This window comes from Trichoplusia ni, chromosome 1 (assembly GCF_003590095.1).
Source record: "Trichoplusia ni isolate ovarian cell line Hi5 chromosome 1, tn1, whole genome shotgun sequence".
Classification (NCBI taxonomy): Eukaryota; Metazoa; Arthropoda; class Insecta; order Lepidoptera; family Noctuidae; genus Trichoplusia; species Trichoplusia ni.
In genome coordinates this window covers 7669458-7696567 of record NC_039478.1, presented here as the reverse complement: position 1 = coordinate 7696567, position 27110 = coordinate 7669458, and the positions used below count along the sequence as shown (strand labels likewise).

Sequence of the window (27110 nt, the reverse complement as noted above, 5' to 3'; positions counted from 1 at the left end):
TTAATAATCTTTCAGAATACACACACTTAATGTTGATAGCATTTTATTATCACCAGCATTATCTCGGACATAAATAAATCAAGATGAAGGTCCATTTCTGCAATGATTAATGAACTCCCTGTATCTCTGTCTGTGGCTAAATATAGCTTTGATACATAGTATAACAGTGTAGGAATCGTCGCGAGACTCTTGTCTCCGGGGAATGTAGCGGCGGCCATATTAAATCGCACGTCGGCGTCGCCTGCTCACTGAGTGCCTTGCCTTATTGCGCGCTCTTTAAAATCTTCTTACTCTACCTCAACGATATTGAACAAGTTTCCAACTCAGAACGTTCCCAATTAATTGAAAAACTGAACTCATTTCGACTGAAATCTATAGAAGGCACGTATGCGATGCGAAAGCAGTTTGCTTGTTAGTTAACAAGAAGTTTGATTTTGAAAAGAAAAGGAATGAATTAAAACTAATCTTGTGTTTAGGATTAAATACAAAGGGTTTAAATTCTACACGATTAGATTTCAGATGAAAAATGCGACTACCTGCATTTGACTATTATGTGAATTTGGCTTTCACCACAATAATTAATGTATGTGCCTTCACGTAAAGTTGCAATTGGAAAAATTTAAAATAATTCTTATTGGATTTCCCGACTTTAAAACGTCAAACCTTTTACGTAATAAATTTCCTCATTCAATAACTTGAAGCTAAAGTGATGTTAGATGTAAAAAGTGTGAGCAGCTGCCGGCAACGGATTGGTTTAGAAAGAACTCTTCGCAAGTAGTTAGTGGAGGATAAGTTCCATGTTTGAACTTGCATTAGGGTTCAACAGGCAGAGATGCTTTTTAAAATGTCCAGCGAGTCCGGAGTTCGGACGAACAAAAGTAGTTTGCTAAACGAGCTTGATATTACGCGGGCTGATGTACTTTTAAATTGATTTTTAAAAGACATCTCGATCTACATTTTATTGGTTCGAATAGAAACTTTAAGAAAATCCATATTTTTCAGGCACATTGAAAACATTGTAATGATGAATCTCGGTGTGAATCAAAAAGTTTTATTTTTCTCGATAAATGTAATATCCTTTTTATCTTAATGAATATTTATGATATAAAAAAAAATACAATAAAAAGGTATTCAATTTTGGAATGAACTGGCATCCATCACTTAGCTCGTAATCGGGTGGGACATGTTTCGTATCGACACGTCAGATCAGGCTCACCGATTCATCAATTTAGGGCCATTCCATTAAAATACTAGTAAGTAAAAACATTGCTAGGGGTGTCATAAAGCGATGTGAACGGTGCAAATCATTATTTAAAATAATGTAAGTAATCCATAGAATAAGCACTTTTTGGAACAGTAATAAGAAGCCAACGTACAACACTTGATCACTGGTTAAACTTACCGTGCAAGAATCTTTAAATGGCGCTCGGTGGTGTAAGTTATTGCTCTCCACGCCCTTGTTACCGCCACAATTTATCGCGGCCAAATCACCTGTGGGCTGACTGTAACTAGCTGGTGCTCATGCTACTCTAACGTTTGCGTAAGAAATAAAAAACAAGCGGTTAAAACGGATCTTATTTTTTTGTACTTTGTGCCTTGCCGATTGATAGCCCTGAAGGCCCTCTTCGAGCGAAACCCGTTTTAAAATAAGTGTAATAGTAGATATCCAGTTTGTAGGCCCTAGGTAATATATGAATTATTATGATCGCTGTAATTGACATCCCGGTCATTCACATAATGTCAGACTCTACAAAATTAAAGAACGGAGAGAAATTATACGCTGTTGGTTTTCTACTTCTGTTACTTTTGCCTTCTGCGGAAGTGGTAGTTTCTTCATTTTAAAGAGTTGCAAAACTGATCGAATCCAAAACTCTTTTGACATTTTGTTTAAAATCACGGCACATGCCGTTCATATTGTTCCAATATAAACTTGTAGTGTTCCGAATACCCATTATTAGAACTTTCCTATTTATAACAAGTGAGATAGCTTCATCTATATTCCTCAAGTCTAACCGCACCCGACTATTAAATACTTTAAGTTATAAAAACTTGGAGAAGAAAATAAATTAGTTTTGAATACAGAACTAACTTATTACTTAGCTTCAACAAAAAGTCGGTTCAATAGAAAGTGGATATCTGAACTAATCTTTAGATTATGTAAATGTGGAACTACTTATTCTGAAATCGGATCTTTTTGTGAATAGACACTCTTTTATTTATATTCAAATCTTCTTTGAATGGATAGTATGTAAATCACGGAAGGGATATAGTTACTTTATCATAGACTTTATATGTCTTCCTGCGTCGTGAATTCTTTGGAACTATTGACAGTATTATGTACTGATATAAATTGTTAACTACTGCTATATAACGGCTTGTTTACATCAAATTCATTCACATCTCGTTTATTTTCCCACAGCAATGATAAGGGTTAAAAGAGCTATGAGATTGTTGTAAGCCAATCGAACTTATCAACCAACCTTTAAAAATTTAAGACTAAATTAAAACGTAGGAAATTAAAAGAATTGTTTGAATAAAAGTATTGAACCACTGGTGACATAAATCTGATAGTACCGTAAATAACATCTGAATATAGTAATTTACAAACAGCGATGATTTATGAGTGTACTGATCGCCGATTGGCCTGACGTGTGTTATTCTTCGATAATTACTGATTATCACTGCAATATGCAGTTAATTAGGAAATTAAGGCAACCGTGACAAGTATTGTAATTGAATTGGTTAAAATAATGAACTCGTAGTTGTGAAAATCTTTACTACAAATCTCAGATTTGTCATCCGTGCCAATTTAAGGTTTATGATCACAAACATCATGAATGAAAATATTAATTACAATATTTATTTTCTCGAAGTCTTTTTCACGAATATATACTACTCCCTGAAATGCCCTAGGGCCTATGTGTTTTATACAGGGATAATAATCATATTTGTCACCTCCATTTTATGATTTATGCAAAATCCCTAAATGTAGTCAGCTATAAATTAGTACATCATAATTCCAATTTCCAACTTTCCCTTTTGAAGGTTCCTTCCCCATTTCATCAGCATTTTACGTCAACAAAGGATTTTCAAACACTTTTAATTACAAATTAGTAAACTCAGCATTTTTTTGCAAAGAGAAATCAGTTTTTTCGAATAATTATTATGCAAAGCTTAATTAACTGAGCGTAAATTAATTTACTTTTAAGAAAATTAGGGTGACAGTTTTGTAGACGTCTATGAGATATTTTGTCATTAGGGAAATTGCAAATTTTTCCTTCCCTCGATTTTTTTTTCTCGTTAAGAAATATTAAACATTTTTTGTCTACATTGTATCTATATGTTTGTATGTTTAGTCGACAATCACAATATTTTTATTACAATTCTTGACGTAGTGATGTACTTTGTATGCTCGTAGTGTAGTCCCTCGATAGAAACATCGATATAAGACCGGAGAGCTTTTCTCGTCGACGTAGTTATATACGTAGACACATTAGTCAGATTGAAACCTCTCTGCCAAACTTAGAATTGCAAAATAGTCGCTGCAATCGTTCTCGGATGCTGTTTGATTCAAATAAACACATTTTATATGTGGTTTGTCGTGCCAGGTAGAATATTCAATGGTAATATTTAAAGTGCATGGAAGTTTATATTGCAAATAACTTCAAATGAAATGTATTTTGCTTCGTGTATTAAGCTGAACATAAATTTGGAACTAAGTGTAGTTAACGTGTAGTAAAAAGTTTAGAACTGTACTAAGCTCGGCAGTACATCACAATTACCATCGTCCTGTGTTTAAACTTCTGTATATTAATGAGTATTTTATATCGCGCGAACATAAATCGCTGTGCATTTGTTTCCCCCGAGGAGGTTAATCAAAGCGGAGCGCTCTCCACGTCAACTGAAACTAATTTGATCCAAAGTTAGTAGTTCCGCGGCCAACTTATTTGCCATAGTAGTTATGATCTTAACACAATGTACATAACATCAACTCCGGTCTCAAACTTGTATAATAAGACTGAACATGCCCGGCATAACTAGGTATAAAGGTAATCAAAGATGTATTTCGTAAGTACGGTAGGAGTCAACCGCCGTGAGAAAAGTTAGTTCAAACTTCGATTATATTGAGCTTAAACGCAATGTTCCTTGAAATATGAGGGATGGCTACCGGGGCGGGTGTTTCATTTAAATAACAGGGATGGTACGGCCTTTAGCTTCACTGAACTAATTCAAGTCGAATTTGCTTTCTGTATTGGACCGAGATCACAATACAAAATAATTCTAACAATATTTAATTTAATACAAATAATTTAAATTATAATAATATTATAATAACGCATAGAGATTGGTAGGTATAGTTTATGTTGTTCCACAAAGCGGCACTTAACAAGGTTGGTGTGTCCGCGAGATGGCGAGACGTGCGCCGTGAATAATGTATAAGTGCGATAAGAGGCCTTACCTTCTTGGGCTTCCCGTTTTTCCGGAGCAGCTTGGCGCAGCAGAGGCCGCGCGTGTCGGGCAGCGGCGGCGGGGGGCGCGACCAGCACAGCCGCCGCGGACTCGCCGCCGCGCCCGCCTCGCTGCGAGCCTCCTCCTTATCTTCACACATTACCACTACCCCCTACCACCCTACCATTACACAACCCACGAAAAATCACAACCTCCAAGATATCGATGCTTTATGAGAACCTCTGGCATTGTTTTCCCCTATAAAACTACGTAGCGAGGACGATAGAGCTATCTGCTGTACGTTATAGAAAATAGTGTCGGTTTGCCAAACCGTTTCTCTGTACTGTTACTACGTAAAGCGTTACAAAAATAAACTAAGAGAGCCTAAGCGATAAGTTCGATAGCTTTGTACTATTATGAGATATTAATTATTTGAGCGGCACGTGCTAAGTTATTTCTACGGTTGGCTGTTTTAACGTCCGATTCAGCATCTGAAACAATTAGAGAAAAAAACAATTGTATAAGTTAATAGACATATATGAGCGGGATTCTTTGTTGAACTTGATACAGATAAATTTAAGATGTACATAATTAGGTATCCCTTACTCACAGTTAGAAAAGCCGGCATTAAAATTAATGAGAAAGTATTAATAAGGGTTGTGCACCTGACGCGAGGATGTGTTGCGGATTATATTTCAAAAATAGTAAAAACGTTGTATACAAAAACGAACGTCTAAGTAAAATACCAAAATCTGCCGAATTTCTCTCTTCAAAATACAATCGGCGTTGTTGCCAAGTAATTGGAGAGCTCGACTCTATTTGCCGCCGTTGCTGGTTCAATGTCTGCGCCTAAAGCGCGAATCGCTGATCATATCGAAAAATGTTAATGTGCAGTGGAAAGTTTGAAAAAAATAGTAAAACTCATTACTAAACAAACTACTTTGTATATCCCTTTCAAGAAATTAATAGCAAAAAAGACAACGCGTATTTTAGGCTTAAAGTTTATGACAATATCTTCATAAGTCGCCTTAATTTTCTGTGAAATGTAAATTATTGGCTGCAATATTGCTGTAGCATCCAACATAAGCACAACGGAGTCATTACAACAAAAAGTTTTAACATTAACTGATACCGGGGCCTTTCGGGACTTAGCAAATGAGGCGATACAAAGAACAGGCCCGGCCATAGATCGTAGATAACTTAGAATAAACCGGTAATCAATGAACAAGACCTTATCTGATGTTGTGGTACTCCTTAATGTAAGCACAACGAAATCGACTCGGTTGAAATTCTACCAAATGTTTTGGTCTGCCGTGACGTTGTGTTGATATTTATGTGAAGATTATGTAAATCCTAACGTCGGACTGTGAAACTACTTTTGCAACAGACAAAGAACTCCATTTTATGCATCGTAATTCAACAATTGCAATTTATTGTTAGTCTTTTTTTCTCGAAATTTGCATAGGGCAACACACGGAGAAAGTTGGATGTCTATGAGAGAGACTATTTGTATTTTTTTCTTTAATAATGTGTGTACATGACTGAATAAATAAATAAAGTGGTCTAACGTTTAAAACACGTTCCATCAATACTCTCGCAATAAATCGTAGCTAGTGCCTGCTTGAAAGTTGCGAACAATAAAGTGTCGAAGTACGAGATTATAATGAGTTGAGATATTTGAGTTATCGACAAATGAAACAGCTTCCAAGCAGAACAATAACCAACTTTGTAACTTCACAACTGAATCTTTGTACAACGAAGCTCGGTTCGAAATGAACTTAGACTAATTTCCATGTAATTTGCGTTCCTACTCGGGATTTGGCAGCGAGTCGTAAAGTAAAAATGTTACTTGTGGCCGCTCCCTGATGAATATTAAACACAACACGGCTAATGAATGCGCCAACTTGCTCGACATAATTACGGCAACTCATTGAATTCTTTGCCGAACTCCAGCCGACACTTATTTAAATTCTTGTCAGTTGTTCACGGCGTGTGCTCATATCAATGCATACTTTGTTATCCACTCAAACAGAAAACTATATTAACTGAGTCTAATTAATTAGTAGACACACAGAGATATTATAATTCAGATCTATTTGTAAAGTATACTCGTGCATATGAGCTAGTTGGATGTGAAGTCAAACTTTTAATTAAAATAAAAGCGAGGTCTAAAGTGGAGCAGGGTTCAACACGTAGATAAAGCCTGCACCTGTACAACTAGATACCTTCATTACACAGCATAGTTCACGCCGCAATTTTGGAATCATTCCAACAGCTAATATCCCATTCTGTTTGTCTTTCGAGGCAATAAAATGACTTTTATGCAAATCATACGAATTCTATACATTTTTGATGAGCCTGCCGTCGACGCATTTGCGGCGTTTAATTAATACATTTTCCATCAAACTTTGAAAGTTTCAAACTCGTGTTTATTATTTATATAGATTTGTTTGTTTGGTTACTCTTCTTTCTTTTCGGAATAAAGAATCTGGCATTTTATCAAATACGGGCGTGGAATTGTTATTAGATACAATGAGATAGACAGGACGTGTCATGTTTGGGAAGCTTCAGTTAAAGATACACAAAATATATATCCATAACGATCTTGATTAGTTTTGTCCAAAATTAATCAGACAAACAGAAATAACTAAATTGTTATAAGTTAAAAGATTTGTTTTAACAGTTAGACAATTATCTTGTAACGGAGGTCTAAAACTTAAATGATTTTTGTGTCACGTCTTACTTAAGTCAGACACAATTTAAATTGCGATACCTAGATAAAAGAAATACGAGGAAGACAAAGAAAAATTTAATAATATTCGGTGCTCTATAAATATAAGATGAACTTTGCATTTTTTTCTTATTGACGTTAGTACTTTTATTAATATTAAAAGTCAAACAAAAAAGGACGGTTTTATCCATCATTACGTTGATATCCAATATTCCGACAATAGCAGGGTTCAGTCAGGTTTAGAATAGTAACCGTTTCAAAATTTGTAGCGGGGTTACCTTAGAAATAAAGTTAAACTAATATAAACGTCATTAATTTGAGAGTAGAGAGCTACAGGCATAACTCCCTTCGAACTGCTTTGAGGGCTGTATATACCAATCTAATATTTAAAAATATAAATTCAATAAACACTATATACCTATTCACTAATAACCTCTTTGCAGAACAAATTCTCTGTTAAATTCAACCTCATTAATGAGTGCAAATAAGTTAAGACCGACACTAGAGCGATGTTTGTTGACATGCTCATAACTCGGGTCTCACGAGTAAGCGGGCTTTTTAGTTTTTTCACTTTTCCACTTTCGTGAAGTGAGCCCGCGTCTCCGCGTCTCCGCGTCTCGCCGACAGCGTATAAACTGCTTTTATTATAAAATCAAGCGCGTTTCACTCAAAAAGGAAAAGTACACTTGTCTGGCGTTTGAACAACATGGAAATGAGCGCGGGAAGGAAAATTAGCAGTATATTATATAAGGAGGCTTTATTTACTCCCCTTTGTTTTGACGCGCACGCGACTGTGATACGGAGTTTGTTGCTTCGTTTTTGGATTTTCCAGCTGAAGGAGATTAGCATAAGTGTTTGTTTTGCTTTGAAAATTATACGAGTGTTAGATCATATTTAAATTTATTTTGAATCATTGATATTCCGTTCTTATGAATGCTTTTCATTTAGCAATTTCATTTAGGAAAAATACTTAAGATAATGCGGGCCGCAGTATTCTTTCAAAGTTATTTTTGTCCATTTATTTTTAAATATAACATTCAGCATAAACCGAAGGTTTAATACTTGAGTTCTCCATTTATAATTAAATTATGCTTCATTTTATTCATATTTGTGACAAAATTAGATTTGTTCATTCATAGCCTTAATAATTGATGATCTAAGCTTTTTATACGCACTAAAAAGTTTACAAATCATTTTAACATTACGTGTACATTATAAAAAGAAAAAACATTAACCTTAATAAAAAAAATAAAAATAAAAATTATTGAAAGTGTTTAGTAAAAGCAATCTCAGATAATTTTAACGATAACTTTATAAATTCCTAATTCTAAAAACGATTTTTTTATGCAATTTTAATTTATATATTTTATATGTACTGTGTTTAATAAAATAAAAGTAAGTAAACCAGTGGCAAAGCTTGCAGAAAATCTACTGCTGCAACTGCAAGCGTTAATAAGATTTAAAAGCATAAATAAAAAAACAACTCAAACTTGTAATTAAAGAAGCCAATTATTTATATTTCATGAACCTTACCAAATAATCAACGAGTCAATAAAATGTTCAGATCGGCACAAATACACAGCAAAAGCATAAAGTTCTGTTATAAATAGCCTCGTAGAAAGTTGTAGCGAAAGTTTACGTAGCGCGGGCTACGCGGCGTAGTACGTCGTAGCCAAGAGCTGCTACGGTTGTGAACTGGCGCCGAACTGCCGGCTGGCTTTTATTCGGCTCGCGCCGGTTCCCGCCCGCCCTAGTCCGCCCTTCGCGGCAAAACGTTCCCCTCAAATCGGGCACACGGAAATTCTCGAGCCGATCTGCTACGGGACTGTTTTAATAATGCTTCACAAAGAAATAAAGGTACCTCTTGCGATTTGAACGTTGAATGTAGATTTTATTTTGTTTATACCGACTGCTACTTAATTAGGGTAATATTTAGCTTGGAGCCCGTATTATGAGTAGGCTTTTAGTAATATTTAAGTTCATGGTTTGAGATTTTTATATTCGCAAGTAAATCAATTTTGAATTTACATTTGTGATTACTGATCGTCTTCATAAGCTGTGAACCCTGTCGATGAAATAATCCGTGGTTTATGGTGTTATGATCTAGCGACGCGTGTCCCGGGGCCGACTTACAAAGGGATTGGCGACGTCCCCCGGGCCCCGGAGATTGGTCATTCACTTTTGCATCTTGATAGCATTATCTATTGTAAGTCAGCAATCTAAACATTGCAATGTACCATTATTATAAAGCGGATTTTCTATTATCTGTTTACTCCTTAGCGGTGTTTGATAAATGCATGTGAAATAAATGTTTATTGGTTCTTTTTATTTACATTAATCCAATTTTAACTTTTAAAAACGTACCTTAGCAACCTACCATTTATACTAAAAAAATTCCTTCTTTGATTGAATATCAATTTATAATACCTAATGTTTATAGCACATTGTAAGTTAAGAATCTAGCTGTATTTATGATCTTTTACCTGAAATAAACGATCACCAAAACCAATACTTGTTATTATCGGGATTAATGATCTAAAAATAAATACTCCCACTCCTGTCAATCTATCTTTACGTTTGCTTCGTATTGTAGACAGCTTATAGCTAGGTATATGTAAACAACTACAAACAAGTACGACTCACCTTAAGATATCTCAGTCACGCGGCTACAGGACACATGGTGGTCAGAAGCCAAGTGACCAGCCTGCACACAACACACACTCACACTAAACATAACACAAACCAGATTGTTTACATGAAATTATCTAAATAAGATTTAATATAATATTAATAGCATGGTGTTGTGATGGCGGGCTCGCAGCGCCGACTAGCGGCGTCCGAGCGAAGCTAGCTGGGGCGGCGGCACTGCCGGCTGGCGGGACTGGGGTCGCGAGGGTGAACCCTCTTCCCTCTCATTCGCACACACTTCGCCTTAATTGTCACAATATTCTATCGCGTTACGCAAAAACGACGCTTTTATCAATGACATAGGAGATATAATATGACTAGGAAGGCACGTCGTAAGGCCGGCAGTCGCGGCCCCTCGCGTGGCCTTGAGCGGCCTGATGTTTTCATCCCGTGTGCGTAATAAAGCGCTTAGGGAGGGCCTACCGACTTTAGCTGAAGGATTTATGAAGGAATCTCTAAAATTAATTCGGCCCGATTGCGGCCCTTCTACTTGTCATAAGTAAAGCTCAGATTTGAATAATATTAATACGATAAGCTTTTGAAAACATGGGATCACTAGTTTTGAGAATTCGTATTTCGTATTAGTTGTATACGAAGTATGTTTCGTAGACGTTATTTGTAATGATATCTTATTACTACTACTACCTATATTCTATTCTAATTTAAGGAGTAGCGAACACAGAACTGTTCTGCAGTCCTTAATACTTTCTTATTTTATTTGTTTAAGTTGAATAGTCTTGGTGTCATTTTTTCTACTCAGTTTAACAAGTTTTAATTAATCTAACAAAAACCCGCGTACCTGCGTACAAAACAACTAAGGTCAGAAAAAATACTAACTTTTTATAATCATGATATTCCTTTTTGAAATGCTCGTGTATACTTTGATATAAATATTGTAGTATTACATATTTGTTAATGCTTCTTGTCTAAAGACACTTGGGCTGCTAAGTCGAATCTAACGAAACCTCATCTATGTAAATCTGTTCTCTGGTTCAGAAGATATGAGGTAACAAAGAACTACAAACGCGCGAAAATCATTGGAGCGGGGTAAAAATAATATACGACTGATAAGATTACAAATTCAAATAAACATAGGTGCCACTGAAATATGACTATCAGTCGTTAATTTATTAAACGTATTTAACCTTTTTAGATCGACTGTTTTTTTCAGCTACTAACCATATGCGTAATCTAGTTCTCTGACCAATGTGGTTATGTAAACACAATAAAAAAAGAAATTAACGATAAATAAAGCGTTTATTTAAAAAAATATTTTACAAAAACAAATATCAACATTATTTTTTAAATGATGAGGCTAAATTTTTACGTTTTTTATGGTTTATTGTGTGAAGCACAGTTTGATTGAATAAATTTATAATATTTCTAAGGGTACTTGTACTTTGAGAAACATTACTGTAAATATAACTATACTCTCTTAATTGTCATGCTTCACATTAACAAGCAACAACAGAAGACAGGTTATAGATATACACTCTAAATGATTTTATCCAATGAGCATGGGCTCCAGTTGTCCACTAGAATGTAATGCCTTCACATCTGAACCGCCTCCCACACACTTTCCATTGATGAATACTTGTGGTACCTACAATACAAAGATAAACAAATCAGTTGAGTATTTTTTAAACTTTAAATGTGATTATCAAAAAAAGGTGCCATAAATCCAACATTTATAGAGGTGAGTTACATATAAAGCTAGAAATATTGCATCTGCTGTATACTGTGCCAACTGTCAAACATACATTTCTGATAAATTATAAATTTAGTCCATGCAAAAAAAGGATTACAATAAAGACAAAATTCTACTTCTTTACCAGGGTTTGTTTGCAAACATGTATCAGGTATCATAAAGACACATTAATGGCACTTTTTGATAGAAAACTTTTGTAAATAAAATAATAAGCCAAGAGAATTTGAAATAGTATGATGTTTCTGCGTCATTATTTCTACAACAAACAAGACATGTCATTTGAAACCATAAAAGGATAGTTGGTAACAAGTTGTTAATTATTGTGCAAATTTATGAAGTGATTGAACAGTCATTGGTGATGTCATTATGACTATTGCACAATAATAGACTAAAAATAACAATCAATCAAGTATTAAATTTTACAATTATATGGTTATATTAAGTTAGATTTGTTGATAATGAAATTCAAGATATTTTTTAATCATGAGATTTCCTTAAAATATTATATCTTTTAATATAAAATATTTAGCATAGCGTAATCAATTTATTCAAAATGTTATTTCAAGTTGCATTATTGAGGCATTAATTCAAGTTATTTTAAATTACTAAGAGATTATCACATTTGTCAGAAAAGTATATCTTACAGTTCTAAATCCAGTGATATGAGCTAAGTTTTCTTGGATGTCAGCACCATCGTCACGCTCATTTAACTCATATACTTTGATTGGCTGCTTCACTTTACGGAAGACCTGAAATTTAAAATCAACAATAAACAACGATGATATTTAAACGTATCAGTTACATTTTAGGTCCACTTTAAAAGTTGTATCATGAGCCTAATTAAGATTTTCAAGTCTTACTGGCAGTGACTCACTTTCTTTGTAATTTCTAACAATCAAATTATAAATTTTATCAGTAATAAAGATAAGTATTTATCTGTGGTCGTTTCAAAGTTCTAATTATGATCCTTGAACTCCAGTCTGCGCAATAACAGATTAGTACTTATTTACTTAAAGCCAACAACAGAGGAAATAAAAGCTATGACTACATGACTCAAGCTTACAGCTAGTAACAAAGCTAAGATGAAAAATTACAAGTCATTTAAATAATATGTATACTAACTTCTTTGGCCATATCGCAGTAAGGGCAGTAAGATTTAGAAAATACCACAACTTTGTCCTGGGATATTGCGCCTTTAATAAAATTCTGTACGTCTGAACTCGCCATTTTGGATTTGGGACTGATTTTGGTTACCAAGGAGCCCATTAAACTTTTTTTTATTTGTACGAAATGACAATTTGAAACAACATAGACGTCTAAAATTTGACAGTTTGATTTCTAACCATAGCCACACTTCTATAAAGAGGAGTATACAAAAGCAAAGACAACGGTTTGATCATGAACTTGTAGCATTTCATTGGGGATTTTAATAATATTAAGAACAACATATAATTATATGACTTCAATTATATATTATTAAATAATTAGTCATCATGGTCTTCATTTTCTCACTCACACGGAAAAAATCTTAGATAAGTGGTGCAAAACCAACTTTGTAACAAAATTTAGTATATGAATGTATCAAATAATAAATTATTAAGGATAATATTCCCAAAAAAAATAATTAAAGAAACGATTTAGTTTTTAAATTCAATTTGCGAGAATATGCTCCAGCTTAAAAGACTAGATATCATCACAGCAAAATGGCGCCATTTTTAAATCAATACCGTGCTTTGTGATGCATATTACATTTCATTTCTTACCTAAATACCAACGCACATTTTCAGTAATATAACTTTTTATTCTATTAAGTAATAGGTAAATTTGTTAATTATTTGAAAATATTTATATGGTATACGACAGGTTAAAATTTATTGTAATAGGAACCATATTGTATTACGAGACCATTTTCAACCCTATTGATCTATTGTATCACCAAATATAATCATGATTGGTTTCATGGTATACTTACTTAAATTTTTTGGATGAAGTTTAGTTTTAATTATGAATGAAGATAATGTATAAAACTAGGTTAGTATACCTATCACGTGTAGTGTTAATGAGTCAATATTATTAGAGTAAGTTCTGAACAGGTGGTGCTTGACATCTTATTATCATAATAATATATTATGCTCATAACAAAGAAATGCAATCTAATCTGCTGGGAATGTTACCATTACCTATACATCCTCGTAAAAATAGTGCCAGTTTGGTAATGGCATGAAATGAACAATAATTTAACAGGTTAGTGACTTTTCTATTTTAGTCAATATTTTGCTTTTTAATATATTTACAAAAAGTATCAGTAGCTAGTGGTAGACTGGACTAGAATTTAAAAAGAAGGAAGCCCGCCAATTTGTTTTTATTATTTTTAATTGCAAATCGGAACAAATCGAACTAGTGTGTAGTGTAGGTGGTCGTCTTTTCAAATGCATTAGTTGCTATAGGTATTCTTTATGGGTAGCAATAAATAGAAGTCTAGAAACAAACAAAGTCTTTATTTCTTTTACCTTACCACAAATAAATTGGATTATTTTTTTAAATTTTTAAAGCCTGTCTGTAAATAAGAGTCTTAAAATTACTCTAACGACAAGTTATTTGAGCATCTAAATTCCACTCTCAAATACTTATAAAATGTTTTGACATGGTCTAGCATGCACAAGGTCTCGAAAATATATGTCAGAAATGCGTACATAGATTTCCACGAAGTGAATAATTATAGCTACAACATTAATTAACCTTTTTTTCGGCCACGGCGCGCGGCGGAGTGTAAAAATGTCAAAAACAAGAGCCAGCAGCTTTAAATAGTGTGTCAACACAGATGCACCCTCTCTTTCCCTTTTCTCACAGTCTCACTCATGGCTTGATAGGATAGTCATCTGACATCACCGTAGGTAGATCAGGAGCAGAACTGATGCTGTAGGTAGTATTTATTTCTAAAATTCACGCAACATTCGAAGAGTCGGTGCGTACCTTAGGATCGAACTCGCAGTCATAATTTAAAGATTAAAAATTGAATACTTTGTGTTGGACATCAAAACTCATATCTGACAACGTTTCTACACACTTTTCTTTTTGGCACTGAGCACATTATTGTTTATTTTTTCTTATTATTTCGTTTAATATTTTCTATCTTACATTTACGACATATGTATACTTATATAAAACTATTCTATATTCTATACTTATATCCACGACTACGTAAGTAATACGCGACTACCTACATCATTTGATACAAACAAAGTGTTGACCACAGTATGTTGTATAAGATGGGCTGCGGTTGCTATTTAACCACAAAATCCTCGATGCATTTATTGTTCAACACTTTTCGAAATAAGATGAGCACAGAGCAAAATAAAAACTAAAAGAAACCGCTCAGATTGTGCAAGTTCAGACAAGTAGGTACTTGCCTACGCAAGATGTCGTAAAGACTTCGTCTGGCACAAAGTTTGAATAAATGGACCAAGGTTCATAGTTACATTATCATTGTTAAAACCATTCAACAGTTACATAGCCTACATACGAAATCCATTACAACCCATTACCTATAATTGGGTGATTCACGCTAGTCATCGCTGGATGTTTATTCTACGACTTTGTTCGAGTATTTATGTGAACTTTATGTAAAGATGCAATTTAACAAACAAAACGACTCCCGCAATAAATAATTTAATCCTTGTGTCGCGGGAGGTCATACAAACATACAAATCATGTGCATAAAGACACCCAGACTCATAACAAGCTTTCATGGATCACACAAATGATTGTCCTGTGCGGATTGAACCCGCAATACGACGCTTACCTACAGTGGATTTGGCGTGGTGACCTCAACCACTAGGCTCTCCGTGCAGTCAAAATTTCAATTCTTACATAATTACGCTCAAAATTTCACAAAAAGAGAAGATAATTTGGCTACAAAATATAAAGTTTTTAACGTTGCACAAGTAATCGACACAAAAAATCTTATAAGATTGGACTCGAAAAATCAAGAAAATGACCCTGACTTGGGAAATATAGAATGAAAAAGTAAGTTGCAATAAGGCTGATCTTACGTCTTGATTTTTATAATTATTGCCGTTGCGCTATACCAACAACCCGGTAACATATATCTACTTACTTAAGTAGGTACAATGACGGCGTCGCAAGCTGCCGAGGTTGGAGTCACAATACGCACCAAAAGCGGCAAGTGTGATGCACACATCTGCATATTGACCACCTGACCTATCGTGTAAGTACCTGCGTATACAACCTTCTTGCCTCGATCCTTCACCGAATGACTCACTCATTTTAGTTTAACAACAAACTTGTTTTACCAGTTTATAAATAAATGTTACTTATTTATAATATTGCCGTTAAGAACTTCATAAAATTTAATCACTGTTATAACTTTTAACCGCCTTTATATCTAGTTTTGTAATTAAAATCACTTCGATACTAATCTTTATGCCACTAACTTATTTTGCAATATCTATACAAAGTAGAATATTTTATTTAACGCAAGATGTGGATCAGTAGGTTCCATATAACGCAAAAGCTGAGATACAAAACTGACTTGAAGATTAGTGCTTCCCGAGAAGAGCTAACGTCAAGCTCTCCTCAGGAGATGATGGCTATTCGAATATATCATCCATAAAGCTGAGATATTTCTGTCTACTGATAATTTTCTACCATCGCTACACGTCACGATCACAATCTGATACCTTAAAAGCCAAGAGGAAATTAAGCTCTTTAGTTATACCGTATTAGCCTCCTAGGTGGAAAATACTTCAAATTACTTTTAAAAACACGTGTCTATAATCACCTTGACGAGCCCACGTACGTTATAACTGGTATATATCTGTCAGTTTATGTAACAATAATTTATAATTCGTACCTATTGCTCGTTTGTAGCAGTATTATGTATCTGAAACTCTAGATGGTATTGCGTGTATCTACAATGTGGATTGTGGTGGCTAGCGGCTAGTGAGCAGTGATATGAGATCGCGACCACAACGCGAACAACATTTTATTTACCGCGAACGGTACTATCTGGTATGCACCGTTAACTAATTACAGGAGTTCACGACTTATTGCTTTATTGGAAGCTCTACTAAACACTTGTAATTTGATACTATATTTTGCTCCTTATTTGCAAGTATTTGAGTAAAACTTATTACATGTTAAGTGGTTTGTTAGTTCCTGCTTACAATTAGACCGAGAATTTGCCACATCGGTGTACACTCATAAGTTGACCTTTTTGTTTGTTTTATTGGCAACGAAATTTTGCCTTTTAAGAGGCCCAGAAACTTTGCATTCTTTATCCTTCTTTCCATTTCTTTTTCATGCTATATAAAAGAAGTGTTATGGTCTAGTCACATACGCGGGGAACATGTTGCCAGAAATCGCAAAGGATAGAGAGGTTTGGAAGAGAAAAAACCTTTGCCAAGCAGTTGGATGTGGAATAGACTATATACCTATTTATAAAAGTAGGCTTATTACTGTCTTTAAGAATTTATTTGATTTAATTTACGAATAACTGACCTGAATAGAATTTGCTCCCTTGCCCAATTTAGAAAACCAAAAAGTAAGTGCTGAATATATAGTATGTACACAACAGTGATGTATTTCATTGCATCGTAAGTGCCTATTGCTCTACCTACTGCTGTTTTTGCTGAGAGGCTAGAGGTTACTCAGTGCGTCAATCATGTTGTTAAGACATTACATAATTATGACACCGTATACAAATATAATAACAAATAATTCTCAGAAAAACTGTAAGTAGAAATAAATTACGGAAAACATATTCTAAAAAGTGTTCAAGAAAAAAGAAAACTTCGTACCTGGTACGTTATAGAGTTTACTTATATTTTCATGGTTTTATTGCTAGTGATTCATTTTGCAGTTTGATATGCATATTTTTTGGTAGTTTGCCAAAACCCCACTTTATCTAAATTCTATGTATTTACTACCATATTTACTTTTATTCGATTATAACCATTAGATCGCTATTGTTGAAAGTTAAAAAAAAAACTATTTTTGAAGGTACGTTAGTATTAAAGCATCAGTCCTTATATACCATTATATAAATAAAGAAGAAGAAATGAGTCAAGCAGCGTTTATGTGTCACACTTTCCATTCGCTTTAGGGACATTAAAGTTTAATAACTACAATGACAAGAAACAAACGAAAACGTATTTCAACCTCAAACAAACCCTCATTTGTTAGATTTATGCGCAGAGTAAACAGTTAGGTGTTAGTTTGCAGTTTCATTGTAACTGGACACCATACAGTCCGTATCCGTTGAAGTTCTAGCAACAAGGAATTCTTGTGAAATACCACGCGACAAGGCCCGCTTCCGGGTTGCGCGCGCGCATAGTAGCTGAGGTTGTTTTGAAACCCAACGCCGACCGTGGCTGCACCTGCGCGACTCCGTACCACCAATATAGCCATACAGGCGTACACCTACACCTCAACATACCCACCTAAGCTTTCATTACTAAGATTTCTTAAACGTATCATACGCTGCCACGTTTTGACGTAAATTCTTTGTCACGCTCCAAATATGACATCCTTGTTAATGCCTAAGTAGGTATTATGTTGCAGATATTCTCACGATTCCCTCAGTGCTGTATTGACTAACCAAATTAACACATTGCTATATTTGCAACTGCTAACTTCATTTAAAATCAAGGTAAAAGCATATAAGTTTGTGTATTTAATATTTGTTTCATCAGCACCATTTTCTAGAAATAATCGGATGCTGAAAAGAAATTTTCAATAGCCTATAAAAAATATTTTTATTTATACTCGTAAGATAAACAACATAAAACATTGAACAGTTCCAACACACATCTAAGCAACAGTAATGAAAACATTAACTTAATTCAGAACTTTACGAGCAGTGTTTATTTGCATACTGTGACAACTTAGTTAATGAGCATTGCTCGGTAATAAGATGACCATCACCTATTTCACTAGTAATGGACTCAGATTATATAAACTAAGTTATAATCACATACCTCGCATTAACGCTAATGGCAAAAGTAAAAAATGAAACGTATCATGTATAAAATTGAGTCTTTTGATAGTAACTGTCGTGAGAATGATTCATTATTAAATGATGTAACGGTTTACTCACGCGTATTTATCCCGCCGCGTCTGCTCATGATAAAGGACTCCGGTTGGGTCCGAAACTAGTCGGGCTACCCCGATAAATACGCGTGAGTAAACCGTTACATCATTTAATAATAAAATTGAGTCGTATAAATTCCCTCGACAATATTTAAAAACAAGAGATAACAGATTATACTTAGTTTACCGTATATTTTTGTGAAATGAATTTGTAGCAAAACATCGAAGAAATGAACTCCAGTCTAGAAAAAATACCCAGTAGCCATTTCTTCTGGGAATCTGATGTTACTCTTTGTTAATTTCTGCTACTGATACTACCTACCTACTCACCTAGTTTACCCAAATATAGACTGAATACAATTTACGCGGGATGTCTACCAGCTTGCAACTTTGTTGTGTTTCCCGGATCTACATGTAACTCTTAAACAAGGCATATCTGACTTTCTTGACGATTCGCTCTGCACGTTATGAGTGTCGACGCAATTTACACGTTATTATATATTTGTCGTGACATGCATTTTAACATATTTAAGTACTTATTGAAGATTGTTTTTATAAGAACGATTCGTTGGATAAGGATTTTAAGGGTAATTTTAGTTGTTTAACTGAAACGTCCCGTTTAAATTATGAGTCATGGAGAAAAAAGGCTCAAGTTCTTAAAACAAACATCATTTGCTTTTGTATTAAAGACATCATCCGACAAAAAAATAAATTGGAATGGCATACAATATGTATACCAAGGACAGTATTAAGTTCCGTAAAACGGGGTGAATAGGACTGGAGAGGTAGAGACAAAATAAATAGAGACAGATTTTCCTTGAAAGCTGATTTTTCTTATAAATAAACACATTGGCTAGTCCAATATGTTTACCGAAGGCATTCTCTTTAAATTAAACTCTATTTACCCCGCTATATTTAATTTCACACCCAATACATGAAAGCGCAAGCACGAGAATTACTTATTATAACATCGAGTTTTTCTTAATATCCTTAATATTTTACAATTTTATTGTTTGTGTAACAACGGGGCATAAATAATGTGCGCTGCTTAGTCACTTGATAGCATGTAATAAAATTTAATATTTATGTAGTTGTTAGCCGTTTAAACAATAGGTTTTGTTAAAATAAAATGTTGATATTCATTGTGTACAAACAGGTTTTGCATATAGTGATAGCTATTGTATTTAGAAGCAGATAACGTGGATAACATCTGTTATTTTTTAAATGTCGATGCATCGACGGGTGCACTAATATTGAAAGAAAGTGTAATACTTACTTAAAATGCAGAAGTATTGTTATTATTTAAGAAGTTCATAATAACCTAAAGATCAAATCTTAAATCTGTAAGACTCAATCAATGGGACCATTACTACTTCTAAATCAATATTTTTGCTTTTGTAGAAGAGCTATTCAATGCCGCGTAGAGCTGTCAGGTTAACACACTTACAAAAGTCTTCGGTAGGACATCATCACTTGTTTTTTTTTTTAACTGGCTTGTATAAAATTCCAATGCTAGGCCTAAACCTTCTACATCCAAACCCTCTCTTGTAAAAATTCGGGCCTCGGGCGTTATGCATTTAGCGTTTTAATGTAGATACTCTGAGACAAGCGGCTCTACTCTAAACCAACATTTGAAATACAGATTAAAAAAAAATAAGTCAAGGTTATATGTAAATTGCCTATTATGATAACTACATCTTACTAATATTGACTGTCTCTACCGGGAACCTTCAACCTAGCAATACACGAGTAAAATACAACTGTTAGTTATTTCAACAAATATTTATTTAGTTATCATACTCTTCAATTTGCTCTAATAATATTTGATCAAGTTGTTAAACAAACAAGGTTAAGTGTGGTTTATACAACACGCATGAATATCCTTCCTGAATATCTCTACAATATTATAATAATAATTACTAAGAATGTACCTACATAATTAGTGGAAGACGATAATTAGTGTAAACATGAAATGCCTGCCAGCAACTGTTAGAGTAAGATTGTCGTCTTGTGGAAGCTAGGCGGTGCTCTTCACGAAGAATAACGGTGTCTCGCTTATATAACCGCAAGTCTTACTTTAAGACCTAGTAGTTTTATTATTAGGTATGAAGATAAAATAAAAAGAAAAAGATTTGGGCTAATAGTTTTAGAGTGCACGCATCTTGTCTCCGTTTTCGTGACACGTTTCATTTCTGCTCTGCTCCTTTTGATCGTACCGTGGATATTTAGAACCGAAACAAGCTTTTCAAAGCGAATCATTAGTAATAAACTCTGTAACGATTGTTACCTACGAGTACATCTTTTAATCTCATTAAAGGATTTTTATATGTGTCTCTTATATCTCATTTCTATACCCGAGGTACATATCATTTCCACAAGCCAGTTATTGACTCTGCTATTAATAAATGTAAATAAAGTTATCGAATAAACCGCCTATATCTATGTTATCAGAGATAATGCCGCGTTCTGCAAACAAAATTACCATAAACTTACAAAAAATCATATTGTCAAACAAGAGTGGTGTGTTAAGAACATTAGTTGTCGCAAAAATGAACCTTACTGCGTCGAAACAAAGATGTTGTTAATCAAACGATGTTAAGACGACCGTTACGTTAAGTAAACGTCCTAATCGGATTTAAAGGCTTGCATAGTTTTCATTATTAGGTCAAAAGTTATAGTAAGTACATCCTTATCTCGTATTTAAACAGCAATTGTGATCTTTATATTACACTTTTACACACACAAAATTAAAATCAAATTATTTTTTTATTTCAAGTAGCCCGTTTTTCAGTCACTTTCAAAACTGTACAATATTGACTTTACGAGTACTACTACCAATAAAAAGCTATTTTTAACACAGTTTCCATCTAACTTCTGTAAACCATTAATTAGGAACATACTTCAGTATTCATATTTGATGCAACAAAAATATAGAAGTTAAAAAAATTGTAAATACGATAATAATTACTTTACTAAATACTTAAGACAAATCATTAGTCGCTAATCGATGTCCAACTTCAAACTGTTGGAGTGGGTACGTTTGTACAACCATAATAGCCAGAAACATTAATATTTTTAAAGAATGCAGTGGCATTGTCAATAGCCACACTAATTGTGTTTTAATGATTTAAACACACAACAAGGAAAGAATATATTTCAGGATGTGTATAGTGTGTCTTAATATAAATAGAACGACCAAAATGTGATAACAGATGATCCCTTATCATATTAATCACTCATAGTCTGTCACACATTGAACCAATTTTGTAAAAAAATAATACTTACGGGATAAGCTTGTCACCTGAAAAGATCAAGGGCTACCTTTTGCCGCGATTAACAACCATTTCTCGCGGGCAAAATAGTGTGAAAAGATCATAATCACCAAAAACTGCTGGGCCTTAACACCTTTTTTGTTTCCGCTATTCTGGTCAGTCTCTTGTTCTTCGTTTGAATCCCATTCTGGCTATTCTCTGTCCGTTGTCCAAATTTTTGAAGGTAAATTGTGAAAAAAATATAAATTATAAGTTAAATCTTTGGTTTGTTTTTCAACTTTAACATAAATAAAACTGGATATCTGGCCTTCCACTTGACAGTACCCACAAACGTACGATATCAAAAATGTGTAAATAGAGACTAAGACGAGATGAATTCTACAAACATGACTGATAACGTATTGAGTCACAATTTAAGGTGATTGTAACGCTTAATTACTGTTTAAATAAACATACCATGTCTTGTGAGTCAATACTTAATACATGAGAATGAATATCTCATGACTAAAGTTTATGGCACATGCCAACGTGTTTTAATCCGTTACAGCATTTAAATCCTGCATTCAGAGTTTAAACTGCATAGACTTCTTAAAAAAACAAGTTTACATGGATATTAAACCTACTAACACACACACTTGAGACTAAAATATTCCACACATATTTACTAACAGTGAAGACATCAGATGTGTCACTTCTTATCAACGTTTACTAAGGTCTGTCGCTCAGCACCGCAGCAGTCACGCATCTGAATCCATACAGCATTTAACAACAATTGAGGCAGAGCAATTAAGAAATTACAGCGTTGATCTACGGACTGTAAAGTTTAGTCTAGCTATAGGTAAGTGTTATGTTGCTTTAAATATCGTATAGACGAGAAGAGCTCGTGTGTCGGTTACCAGAGTACGTCTGACGAAAGCTGGTATAGGCTGACCTATCTCTACATTATGAGCAATTTAATTAAACAATTCAGTCACACGAAAGTAAACACTGCATTACATACATTTCATTTCAGGGTTTCGTATTCATGCAGTAAGTATTAACGGTACTAAGTCCGTCCGTCACCAAGCTATATCCGTAGAAATTGAGGTAAAGCAATGATTGGTACGGTCATAGATTTCATAGGTAGCTTTTGTTGAAAATTTATATGTAGCCTGATTATCTCTTCAATTTTTTTATATACTGTTGAATTATGATTTTGGCATAGGGAATTATCTTTTAAGAGGAAAAGGTATTGCAATAGGTGTAGAGATAAAGATTGAGACATAATGTTACATTTCCAGCGCTGAATCAGCGCGTTACTCTTGTGCATTCATTTGTTTTACACGAAGGAGCGTGCTTTGTCTCGGATGATGAAACTTGAAACAATAGCTTATTTATTTGTTTACGCATCAGAGCATGTACCTATAATGTGTCCATATGTGGGAGTGTCCCCAATACTTATTAAGAATGTTATGCGTTATAACCCTGGATTTAAATATACCGTCGTAGTATGTGAAACAATAAACATTAGGATTTCCCGACTCTCTATATGAATATTTTTAAGTTTTTCCTTAACTTTATTGGAATAATTTTTCCTGTTTTGTTCATATCTATATTAGTAGATATACAGTTTGTCATCTATTCATATTTTAATTCTGTACTTAAGCTAAACTTAACTGTACTTAAACAAAACAGGGATATATTTTAGTATTCGATATAACACCTCATTATTTTGTCATAAAAAAAGATAATATCCTGTATCAAGTAAACTTGCGACACTACTTGAATATACATCCAATTCCACTCCAAAGGAACCTTAATAATGACGATATGATACCAATGAATTTATAACTTCAATCAAAACTTAAGACGTTTTATAACTTGGTTTGTTCTCATTTACTGAGGAGTCATGTACATGTTTCAAGTCAATTTGCATGTGCCACGAAATTGTGCAGCTGTGCTTTATTAGTTCTGCATGGTGGGGGAATTAAAAGCGGAACAAGATGATATCTTTAAAACGAACTCTACATTAAACTGAGTTTTTACGGTATTATATTACAGTTAATAATAATACGCCGGTAACCGTCTTACTTTAGGACGAAATCCATCTTTTATAGCAGAAAATAAGCGTACGTAATCGGATAGGAAATAGATGTCAATTATTACACAAGTTGGTGAAACTTAATTAGTACTAGAACTGAAGGGTTAATTCGATAAAACTCACAGCTCCCTTTAGAAAATGCACTTTAATTCGTTGTAATGATTTTACAATTACCAACACATCTTAAGAATTCAAAGGAATTTCTCCCGTGATAAACACACAAGCTAGTTTAAACGTTATCTTTGTCACTTGGACATGCTTCCTCGAAGTAAAAGTAATCATAACTAAACACACATCGGACGTACAGTCGCAGTATTAAATAGAACAGTATCTTGAATCCAAGTCACCATATAAAGCGCAAATCTTCTTCCTATTGTGTGGAAACAACTAGACAATCCAGTCTGAGTGAAACGAGGTCAAGAAATTTATTTCTGGGTACACTTAGTCTAGGCACTACGTTAGCTATAGGTAACCGGGTATAACTTACTTTCATTTTATCAGTCTGCTTAGATACCTAGCACGTGTTGCGACCTTTTTCAAGCGGTGATAGTTAAAGTACAGAACTAAGTAATTTAGCTCCAAAAATATTGTTTTGTCAATAAAGACATACATGCATATAATCAACTTAAAATAAAGAAATACTGCGCTAAACTTGGAGAATTTTTAATGTGACCAAATGACAGCTTTTTTTACGGATAATTAAAAAAGAATGAACAAAATCGGTATATTCATTCCGAAGTTTGAAATTGAAAACGTTCTCTTCTGTAAAGTTGGTTGTAGATGAGTCACAGGTCCGAATGGTCGAATATATAATAGTAGCTTCTCTGAGCGCTAACATAACGCTAGTAACAAAAACGATAAAGAATGTTAGCCGCCTTTATTTTAACTCCAATCATGGCCATTCTATATGGCCACTTAAAGCACTTAGATAAAAAGAGTTAGGAGAGTTCCGTAGGTAGATAGTTGAGTACGAACCTACATATGAATAGATAAGTGATTTTGTGAAAGTCGAATGATTAGAATTATCGACTCATTTGTATCAGTATCAACATTTTGGCTTTGACCCAAATATGCGATACTAGCTTATCTAGATTATACATTCAACAAAAAAAAACACTGCTAAAACTTAACTGTCTTTAAAAAAAACGACTCCCGCTCTAGTTAATTTAATACTTGCGTCACGGAGTGTTTCAAAAACATTCAAGTCACATGCATAAAAACAGGACAAGCTTTTGCGATGCTCACAAAGACTTGTCGTACGCGGGGATCGAACCCGCCATATGTCGCACACAGTAGGTCGACAGTGCAGCTCGAAATAGTGGTCTTTCAAAATGCATTTGTAGGTATAATGACGCAAATTAATTTCTACCAGTTTTTAAATTATGTATTTGCAGTTCAGGAAGAGTGCCAGTGTCTCTTCCAAAACTTCAATACCTAGTAGGCCTTGCCAAAGTACACCTGCGCCTGACACCTCGTCCCTAATCTTTATTCTTCATTTGGTCATCGTGAACATTGACTTCTATTTTTATGTTGTCATTTTTAATACGTCCGTAACGATAAGCGTGATTAGATATTGGTTGTATTGCAAATCACTGTCAAATCCTTGATGACAATTATTTATTGGTTTTCGTACTATGTGTATAAAGATTGTTTTGTTACGTTTTGCATGTCATGGTTTACTTTTATTAATAAAAACTGAAGAAATATTTGTGACTTCGTTTTTTTTTCACACAATGCCCTCTAGTCTGTGTCTAAGTATAGCTTCTATTATGAATACTAGTTACCTACATATTACTAAATACATACGCTCAGACATAACAAAAATGTCGGGCTCCACACACAACGATTTGTTCTGGATAGGAATCGAACTCACGACCTCGTGTATAGCAGTCAGGTCAAGTAACCACTAGACCAACAGACAAGTCAAATCGATTAATTTAATATATTAAATTGAAGGTAATTTAACAAGTAGTAACTGTATGAATTTATTACATTTATATCACGTCAAGTTTCTATAAATACAATTATAGTTGCCAGTTTTTTCCTGTTATTTCAGGCTATAACAAATATAGTTTTACAAGTGTGATAACAGTACAATGCATACGTAAATATGTATTATGTATTAGTTTGATGAACAAGTATATAATCAATAATTTTATTTGTTTACATGATAAACTAGATAGGCACATGATGTAACCTTATATAATTTATTACTTACTTAATCACTCGAGGTTCGATCGAGTTCGATCACCGCGAAAGAAATTGTGTGATCGATGAGTGAGTCTGGATTCTGGATATCTCTTTGTATGTGGCTTGAATTTTTGTAAAACTCTTAATTCCGTAAGCTTAAGCTTGATCTTTTTTTTTAATTGCAAGAGCTTCTAATAAGAAATACATGGATTGGAAAGAAATATACAGCAACTATGATTGATTTCTAGCTTAAACATAATCCAACTATTGGTTAGATGTTTGCATATGTCTCGACTGACTGACAGTCTGTTATTCCTAGAATTATAATCAACCAGTGTTGACTTCAGAGGCCCTGTCACCAGTTCTTAAATGAAGCCCGCTTCAGATGAGAAAGGGATGCGCCGTTAAAGCCATGTTGATCGGTACGTGTTTTGCTTCCTCAACTGACATCAAAACACTATTTATAAAACAGGTGATGCTAATTCCGAATTTTTGTAACTTTTTAAGCAATCTTAATCTCAAAAAAAAAAATCATCGGGGTCATCAATAAAGGAACAGAGATTTCAACTGTGTTTGCGCTTACGCTTGTTTACTATAGTATGTCTCAGATGGCTTTTGTTCTGTGACACTAGGCGCAGTGTCTGATTGGTCCAGACATTATTATATACAGAATATTTTACAATACCATAATTTTTACAATATCATTAAACTCAGATGAACCCTTCATAAAAACTATGATTCAAACGTAAAACGTTTTTTATTTGTCTAATGTACTAATGCAGGATAATTTCGCTGAATCATGATAACACTGCAAACTATCTTAAGGAAGTTGAAACTATCCGATAAATTTGTAACTGAATAACTACTGCTAAGATTGTTCAT

General features: G+C 34.1%; 2 protein-coding genes across 3 annotated transcripts in view; both read right to left on the bottom strand.

Moving 5' to 3' along the window:
* The window catches only part of LOC113492938, a 35133-nt gene extending 23998 nt beyond the window's left edge, over nt 1-11135 (bottom strand). Inside the window, exons 1-2 of one of the 2 annotated variants that reach the window (XM_026870687.1) lie at nt 9824-11135; nt 4460-4940 (exon numbers count right to left, since the gene is read on the bottom strand). In XM_026870687.1, the coding sequence (XP_026726488.1) occupies nt 4460-4609 (150 nt within the window). In that variant the 5' untranslated portion in view covers nt 4610-4940; nt 9824-11135. Of the gene's footprint in view, nt 1-4459; nt 5381-9823 lie in introns of those variants that run through there. The other variant, XM_026870678.1, reaches the window with a different exon arrangement.
* A 60-nt stretch (nt 11136-11195) lies between these two features.
* LOC113492949 (glutaredoxin-C4-like) lies at nt 11196-12893 on the bottom strand. Its single transcript, XM_026870700.1, has 3 exons — nt 12699-12893; nt 12221-12325; nt 11196-11471 (listed from the first exon to the last, which is right to left on the bottom strand). The coding sequence occupies exons 1-3, from the start codon at nt 12840-12842 to the stop codon at nt 11373-11375; spliced, it is 348 nt and encodes a 115-aa protein (XP_026726501.1). The 5' UTR covers nt 12843-12893; the 3' UTR covers nt 11196-11372.
* Between the last annotated feature and the right edge of the window lie 14217 nt (nt 12894-27110).

Excerpts from the sequence above, each read along its gene's own strand:
- LOC113492949 (XM_026870700.1), bottom strand. The coding sequence starts at position 12,842 with ATGGGCTCCTTGGTAACCAAAATCAGTCCCAAATCCAAAATGGCGAGT. Across the intron at positions 12,326-12,698 it reads ACTGCGATATGGCCAAAGAA|GTCTTCCGTAAAGTGAAGCA; the intron begins GTTAGTATACAT and ends TTTAAATTTCAG. Across the intron at positions 11,472-12,220 it reads ATATCACTGGATTTAGAACT|GTACCACAAGTATTCATCAA; the intron begins GTAAGATATACT and ends TTTGTATTGTAG.